Source organism: Panthera onca, chromosome D4 (genome assembly GCF_046562875.1).
Source record: "Panthera onca isolate mPanOnc1 chromosome D4, mPanOnc1 haplotype 2, whole genome shotgun sequence".
Lineage (NCBI taxonomy): Eukaryota > Metazoa > Chordata > Mammalia > Carnivora > Felidae > Panthera > Panthera onca.
In genome coordinates this window covers 7,256,638-7,265,655 of record NC_138351.1, presented here as the reverse complement: position 1 = coordinate 7,265,655, position 9,018 = coordinate 7,256,638, and the positions used below count along the sequence as shown (strand labels likewise).

At 38.4% G+C, this 9,018-nt stretch overlaps 1 protein-coding gene across 1 annotated transcript; it reads right to left on the bottom strand.

The window, feature by feature from the left end:
- Nucleotides 1-798: 798 nt before the first annotated feature.
- Nucleotides 799-6,358, bottom strand: LOC132663694 (prorelaxin). The gene is made up of 2 exons (XM_060610202.3): nt 6,026-6,358; nt 799-1,238 (listed from the first exon to the last, which is right to left on the bottom strand). Exons 1-2 carry the CDS (start codon nt 6,231-6,233, stop codon nt 901-903), a joined length of 546 nt encoding a protein of 181 aa, XP_060466185.2. The 5' UTR covers nt 6,234-6,358; the 3' UTR covers nt 799-900.
- Nucleotides 6,359-9,018: the final 2,660 nt, after the last annotated feature.

Genomic DNA, 9,018 nt, shown 5'->3' with positions numbered 1-9,018 from the left:
TTTCATATCATTTCACAGTTATTTTGTTATAGAAATGGCTTGTAAATTCTCAGTGAACAGAAAGCTTGTTCCCTTGTTAAACAGTTCTGCTGTAATATATGACACTCAGTTGTTCACTCTCTTCTATATATCTGTTCATTTTTCTTCTTAAAAAATAATTTACTTTTAATGTCTTAGATGGTAACATTAGAAGAACCCTAGTTTGAAAAATCCAACTAAATTAAATGGATTTAGTATCCAATCTGATTGTTTGCAATTAATAGTTCAAGAAGACACAAACATCTTTTAAAACCTATAAGAAAAGTCCAAGTTTTGTGACTCTGTATATCTGATTTGAGTTTAAAATCACTAAAAACATTTTGGTCCTTTTTGTGTACCTGGTGTTAGGCACTGTATAAGTTATTTTTTATTTTTATTTCTTTTGCTATTAAAATAATTTGTTTAATATTAAGTAGTGAAATAACATTTGGACATTAGGTCTAGAGGAGAAAGAGTGGGTGACAGATTATAATTTATCAAATACAAATTTTAAAAATAGGCTTATCCTTATTCACTAATGCAAAGCATAAGTTTTTGCTAAGTTATCTATTAAAATTTTTTTAAGTTATTATATGTGTTTAAAATTATAAAGATTATGTCATTTTAAGTTAACAGTATTAAAAAGGCAATAACCCAATTTAATTACCATTAATTTAAAAGGCAAAAATATTTTTTGGAATAAAAAGTTATTATTAACACAAACTATAACAATTCAAGGAATATTTTGTTACACACCAAATGAAAAACCCAAACACAAAATAATGATTTCTCATATTTTAATAATCAGTGGGGTGACAGAACCATCAGTGAATGTGTCAGGAATACATGTGAACACTGGATGAAATACACAATACTTTCATCTCAGCATAAATCAGTAAGCTCTTTCCTGGTACAACCTACGTTACAACACCTGTCACTGTATCTTATATAGTTTGATCTCTTTATTCGAGAATGTGCATCTAACCTTGATCTTCCTAATTGTGAAAGACTTTGGTCTTCAGCTTCATTTTGTCTACCAAGAATACTTTTCTCCACTTCTTCCAAGTTAAGATTAGAATCCTTCAATGAAGGTTGTAGTTCTCTGAATGATGGCTCCCTCTCAGACAGTGTTGCCTTCAGCTCTTGTGGCAAATCAGGAACGTATTCCAACATCCCATTCAAGGCTTCTGCACCACTGGTGATGGAGGAGGACACGATTTCTAAATTAAAAAAAAAAAAAGGAGGGGGTAGAGAAAAATACTCAAGGAACATCAGAAAAAAAAAATTTTGCAGAGACATGAAAGAACGTATTGTCTTAATAGAATTAAACATCAAAACAGAGTTAACAAGTATCCTGATTAAACAATTTAGCGGATTATAGTTGGGCAGCTTAAATTACTACAGCATTACTAAGATTCTGCTTTACTCCACAGACCTCGTGTCTGTCTTTCTTCATGTCCCCTTAATGCTTTCATCATAGTCTTTGACTCCTTCTGACATTTCTGAAGTCATCTTGGTCATCGAAGAAAACACTCAGTTTGACTCCAGATTAATTTTTCTTACCTGACTAATTTTTTTCTGTTACTAACTTCTGACTTAATTCTAACTTAATCCTCTCAAACCTTCCATGGTGGCAGATTACTGCCTCAGGATAAAGTTAAAAAGGCAGAATTTTCAGCTCCTCTGATCTAAAAGGAGATATTGGTCTCTGACATCCCTCATACATCTATTTAACAATTTCTTTTCTCCAGAGTATTTACTCCAAATCGGTAGTATTTTACATTTACTAGAGAAATGGGCTAAAAGAACAGTGACCAAAATACCAGTGACTTTAAGAAGAGATTGGTATCTGTTGTGCTGCGTGTACTAACTAATGTACTTTGTATGACTTTTGTTCCAGTGTTGTGGATCACGCAAGTTCTGCATGTTAAGGGAGTCTGTTCTTAAACACATCCCAGGATGGGCAAATAAGAAGGTTGGAACTTGGACTGGGAACCTGCAGGAACTAGCTGATGTCTTCCTTTTTTTTAATTTTTATTTTTAAAAAATGTTCATTTATTTTTGAGAGAGAGCACGCGAGCGAGCGAGTGGAGGAGGGGCAGAGAGAGAGGGAGACACAGAATCCGAAGCAGGCTCCAGGCTCCGAGCGGTCAGCACGGAGCCCGACACGGGGCTCAAACTCATGAACTGTGAGATCATGACCTGAGCCGAAGTCGGACACTTAACCGACTGAGCCACCCGGGAGCCCCTGGTATCTTTCTTCTTAGATCAGTTGAACCTGCATTGACTGTTTCCATGTCTCTGGCACTGCCAGGTAAGAGATATAATAAAAAGGAAACATATTTCCTGCTCTCAAAAAACTCTCGGTCATGTAGACTCTCTCCTAACCTTACGTATTCCATGTACACAACTTTGAGAGTTTTAGCACCAGAAACATTAGAAACACAGATGAAGTTTAAATTATAGTATAAACCTGTATCAGTTCTTGCTGTTCTTCATGGACAGCCAACTGTCCTTTTCAGCTTACTAATAAAGTGTGGCTCTTGAAACAGTGGAAACAATGAAGCCAAGATATATAAATCTAAACAATGGACTGTAGATTTCTGGGTAACCATTGATGACTATTGATCAGAGGAAATCACACCCCCTCACCCAGGCAGGCATGAATGCTCTGGGGCTGGCCCCTTTCCTGTGAGTTCTTTAGCAAGGGTCTCCATGCTCTCCTTTCAGCCAGTAACAAACTTCAATAGTTGGGAGTTTTCAAGTGAAAGAAAACAAACTCTAGTATTTTATCTTTCCTTCTGATGCTCGTTCTCATTCATGTTCTAAACCTGACAGATGAGAATTTGTACCATTTCTTTGGTAGTCAGAAGTTTTTGCATTTTCCTTCAGTAAGATACCCCAAGTTTAATTCAATCTCCCCATAAAACTGTCCTTGCTCAAACTTAAACCTTCTCTAGTTGGGGCCTTATTGAATGCAGAGAAAAACTAATAGTAACCTTAGTAACTTTCCATATACTTAATGCCAGTTAATGAATTAGGCAAAACAATTGTAGTTTCTGCTGTGTTTATTCATAGGCTGTGTTTTTGGGCATTCTTTTTCACATCTTGACTATTGTGAGCAATGCATGTGGGAGTGGTAACATCTCTTCAAAATTTGGATTTCATTTGTTTTAGATGAATATGCCAAAGTGGAGTTGCTGGATCATATGGGAATTCTTTTGTGTTGTTGTTTTTTGAGGCATCTCCCCAGTGTTTCCCACAGTGCTTGCACCATTTTGCTTTGCTTTCCCACCAGCAGTATACAAAGGTACTAGTATTTCCACATCCTCAACAATTCTTGTCTTTTTTTTTGATAATAGCTATCCTGACAGCTGTGAAGTGATACCATTGTTGTTTTGATCTCCATCTCCCTGATGATAGTGATATAGAGCTTTTTTCTTATAACTGTTGGCCCTTGTATGTCTCCTGTGCCAAAAATGTCTGTTCATGTCTTCAGTCCATTTTGTAATTGGATTATTACCTTTTTTGCTATTGAGCTGTAGGAGTTCCTTATATATGTCGGAAATTAAACCCTTCCAGATATATGATTTGCAAATACTTTCTCCTAATCCATAAACTACCTTTTTACTCTGATTATTTCCTTTGCTCTGAAGAAGCTTTTTAGTATGATGTAGTTCCACTTGTCTACTTTTGCCTGATTGCACTCATTTATTAAAATTATTTTTTAAACTTATTTTGAAACATTTTCCAATCAACAGCTTTACCTTCTCAAGTGTAAATAAAAGATAATATTCTAATCAACCTGAATTCATATAAACATCTCTCTCTCTTTTTTTACTGTTTATTTATTTTTGAGAGAGAGAGAGAGACAGAGCACAAGCAGGAGAGGGACAGAGAGAGAGGGGGACACGGAATCTGAAGCAGGCTCCAGGCTCTGAGCTGTCAGCACAGAGCCTGATATGGGGTTCGAACTCACAAACAGCAAGATCATGACCTGAGCCAAAGTCAGATGCCTAACCAACTGAGCCACCCAGGGGCCCTCTTAATTACTGTGTTTTGAACTAAAATTACTAACATAGACCTCTTTTAGTTAAAAATATCTCTTATTTTTTAAAGGGGTGCAATGAGTGTTATTTCTGCATACACTCTGGTAAAAAAAAAATGGCTAGCTAACAATAATACAAAACAAAAACTAACAATAGAGGTTTTATAAGCTCATGAATCACAAGTTATTTTGATTGATATGTACTTCCAAAATGATTCTTACCTAGTAATTTAAGCATTTTTCTTGATCTTCACTTGCAGGCAATATTTTGTTAGTTTATTTCCAGTTAAATTATGTACTGGGTAGCAATGAAGACAGTCCTTTTAAAAAACTTTAAAATCGCAATACTCTGCTACAGAAACAGAAATTTGGCCAAATAGCTATATTTAAATGTGCTCAGAAAATCGTGTTTAAGTAACAATTTGGAAACAACCTAAATGTCCACTAAGAATGGTTAAATATATATAGTAGATTTGTGACATAAAATACTATAAAAATTTTTTAAATTCACCAAGGTGGGTCTCAAACATACAACTCCAAGATAAGAGTCACATGCTCTACCCACTGAGCCAGGCAGGTGCCCATACATTTCTCATTAACAGTGCCTGTCAGTTTCTCATTTAATGTAGATGTTTTCATTTTCTCATTAAATACACGTATTTTTTCAGAGTCTTTAGTATCTGTGTTTTTTATTTTTTTATTGTATTTATGTGTATGTTTCAGTCTTTAATATGAGCATATTATTTACTGAGAAAAAGTGAATTAACAAAGGAAACACAATGCAGTCTGGTCTTGCCGACTTTGAATGAGTAAATTTCTAAACTCTGTAGTGTAGAATATAAGCATTAGGTAAAAACTTGCATTAAATAAATCAGTCTCTGACCAACAGTATAGAAAAATAAAGTAAATAGCTTTATAATCGTACTTTAAATCCCATAAAAGAGAAGTAAACGTGCTTAGTGTGCACAATGATTTTACGTGAAGGTCACTTAAATATAGGATATATTATGTAGCCTATAAAATATAGTTGTGATTTATCATAAATTGCATACATGTTTTAAACATAAAACACTATTCATAATTGAGCTTGCCTTTTCTGAATTTAATATAACCCATTACACTGATTAGATGTGAAAGTTTGTATTGCTACTTAGACTTAGGTTCCATTTTATCTCTCTAAATAGTATTACTAACAAAGTTGTTTTTTTTTTTTTGTTTTTTTTGTTTTTTTTTTTTTAAACCATTCCAGATTTGAGCTGTACTCAATTCTGAGGGGTCAGGTTTTCTCCTGTAGGGGATCAGGCCTTTTTCTTTCTCTTCAATCCCTTCTCTCGCAAATGAACTTCAAGGCCCATTGCAAAGAGGGTGGGAGGCTAGGCTCTCCCCTTCAATGAAATTTACAAATAAAAATAAAATTAAAAGAGATTTTCGATGGTGTGGGCCACAGTCCAGATTTTTTGCAAAGGAGGAGAGTTGTTAAGAAAACCCTTCATATTTACCACTCCAGGATCCTAGCAGTGGTCTCCGAGTTCGGTCCCATGCACTTTGGCACTCAAACCAGCGCACACGACCGTCTGCTCTGTGCCCTGCGGACTTGACTGTGGTGTCCAACCCAGGTGCGCCCCCACCTCCAGCGGGTCTTTGGGCGACAGAACCACCTCTGTGGCTCCCCCTCGTCCCCATCCCGATCATCCTGACTGCCAGGAGTTGAAGGGCACCAAGTGCCTCTCAGGAAAGGCCTCTGCTGTGCCCGATGCCTTCACTTCCTCTGGTGAGATCCCGGGTGCGACCTCACTAGAAAAGCACATTGCAAGAGAAAATTCCAAACTTTTGGGCATCAGCAACCTCGGAGTCAGGGCTAAGCGCGGGAAGCCAGCGCGGTCTGGAGCCGCCCAGCGCGGGTGCGCCTCCGAACACAGCCAATGGGAAGTGGGGAGCGGCGGGGGCCGGAGCGCTCACCTGGGAGTGCGGCGGGTGCCTGCCGAGGTTCCCGGTGTTGCTGACTCTTTCTTCCCAAGGACGATGAGCCGCAGATCCGGATTTGTAGTCGGACAAACTCCCGGCCGCATGCCTTTAACACTTCCTCCTGCTGGGCTGGGATCTCTCTGGCACGTAGGCTCAGTAGCAGCCAGACTCCCAGCAGGTGGGATAAGAACAGGCGCAGCATCTTGGACCAGAAAGCTGCTGCCCTGGGCGTTTGCTTTCCGCTAGAGCCTGCAGCCGCTGACGCCTACCGGTCTCTGCCTGTGTTCCAATGCTGGACTTTGGGGCTGCTTTCCTGGCCAGGTTCAACCAAGCTTTTATAACCCTTGGGTGACCACTTAGACCTGAGTCAGTGGTCCAAGCCCCACCCTTTTCCCCACCCACCTCCTTGGACTTCCCCCTTTCACTCCTCCCAAACCCCCACCCCCTATCCCACCCCACCCGCCCTCCGTTCACCCTCCCCAACTTTCCTCCGCTTGCCCATCTTTCTGTTCTTGGATCTTTTGCAGCTGTATATATTTTTCTTTTCTTACCTTTAAAGTATTTCACATACTTTAGCTAAAGTTAGTGAAGATTTAAACTTTTCTTTATCATAAAGTTATGCATGGCCCTTACACTAAATTATATCAAGAAAAATAAAATTGAAATCACCTATATTCTCATAGTTCAGAGTTTTCCAGCATGACCATTTGTTGTATAACCTAATCTAAATAAGTTCATTAGAATAGTGTCTGGTATATCAGTCATTAAAAATACAATGAATGAATGGATAAATTACTAACAAAAGAGATATCTGATGACTTTTTTAAAAATCCTGGTTAAAAACATTAAAATTATCAATGCATCACTTTAAATTTGTATGATATCTTAAGTTTACAGTGCACTTTCTCTACTGACTTTCCTTGACTCTTCTGGGAGATAGTCTAATTGTAACCAGTTACTTGAATATTTTAATTTCAGATTGTATTGTTTCTATATCCCTAGAGACTGGAGAACACACACACACACACACACACACACACACACACACACAGAAACAAAAAAATGCCACAATTCTAGAAAGAATATTTTGATAATATAGGTTACAGCACAGAAATCATGTCTATTTTTTTACTGTATTTTATGTTTACTGTATTTAGTGAGTTTCTAATTTAACAGTTTGAGATAATATGCTCATTAAATAATCTTTCTAGATGGACAGTAACTTTTAAGTGTAAATAGGTTCTTTTTTTCAATAATTTATTTCCTTGTGTTCATAATGTATTCAGATTACCTCAGTTCCACCAGGTAAACTAGAGACATGGGGGAAGTTAGGGTAGCTTTGGGTTAAAGTAATAACAATCAGTTACAGATACAGCTATGGGATAGAATATTTCTCATTTCTAGGTTGCTGCTAATTTCAACAGGACCCACTTGGCATTGATCAAATGCTAAGCATTGTGTAATGGAACACACACACACACACACACACACACACACACACACACACCAGCCCTGACCAAAGCTATGAGATGGTCAGAGGTAGTGCTTTTACATGGGTTTTTGCTAAAACAAGCAGTTTGGGAGAGGCTTCTCAAAACTGAGGTTTGAAGGTTTTTTTGTGGGTTCACAATCATTGCAAAAAATAATCCATTTGCAAGGCTGCCCTCCAAAGTAATTGCTTGTGTAAAATGTAAATTTCTGGGGGGGAGGGTAGCTTTGGAGGGGGTGGAGTGCATTAAAAATGTAGTAGGTGACTGATACCAGCTTCCTGTGACCATCTCAGATGACCTCAAGGAACAATTAAATACAGGAAGAGCCAGAAAACCAGTTAAGCAAAGGCATGCAAGCAAAATTTTTAAACAATCAGATATGATAGAAACATGTATAAAGATGACCTAAGGGTCTTTCACATGTCTCTGTGGAAGTCAAAAAACCTTAATTGTTACAACCATAACAAATTCTACCTTGTGACTTGTCTTTGTCCTTGTGACTTGGAGAACTGCTTGCAAGCACGCACACCCTTTCTTCTTTTGCATGTAGAGTCCCCTGTATCTAATAAACTTGGGGCAGTTCCACAGAGTAATCTGAAAACCTGTATCCTTGGCTCTCATCTTCAGTAAAACAACAGATAAAAGGATTTACTAGCCTGCTTTGAGGCTGGTTTTCTTTCAGTCATCAGGGGCATTTTTACTTTATCTGTGTCGTCTTGTAGAGTCCTTGCAGTTATCCAGTGAAAGGGCCATTCTCCGTTTTACAGGGAGAGGAAGCAAGTTGAGAGTAGTCATGTAACTTGTACAAGTTTGTCTAGCGCACATGCCAGATGGGGGCTTACTCTACTGTTAAGAGTAACAGACAACAGTGGGATTCACAGGCTTTGTAGGCATGGCTAAAAGGCATTTCTTTCATGTTGTTAAAAAACAAGAAAGCCCAAAGAAACCTTTCAAAAGAGAAAAATCAAATGTATGCCATACACACATCTGGTAAGTGCTGGAGCTGGATTCCTGCCCATGTCTTCTGGATTCCAAAGCCCCCTTTCTCTGGTTCTCCTGCAGCCAGCTTCAGTTGGAATTAATCTGCATGGTGAAGGTTAATAGATACTCATGAATGCCTTTAATTGTAGGTACAAAGCGGTAAGCGGAACTATAGATCGATTCTTGAGGTTGTTGAGTTGTAGAAATGGTTTCCAGATGTCTCTTGTAGGTAACAGGGTCCATGTGACACAGTTCTGGTCAGTACAGTCATACGCAAGCAGTGGAAGTTTCTGGCAAAGGCTTTGCTTTTCTGATCCAGACACTAAGCCTTTTTTTGTTCCTTTCTTGTCCTAAAGTGGACATTGAGATCCAGAGGTGCAGCGGCCATCTTGGGACCATGAGTTTCAGCAGCAGAAGGAGGAAGGCTTGCATGCTAAGCATAGCTGACCAGAAAGGGAAGAGCCTGCTACCCTCATTCACATCTAAACGAGTGATTCCCTAGGCTTACGTTTAAAG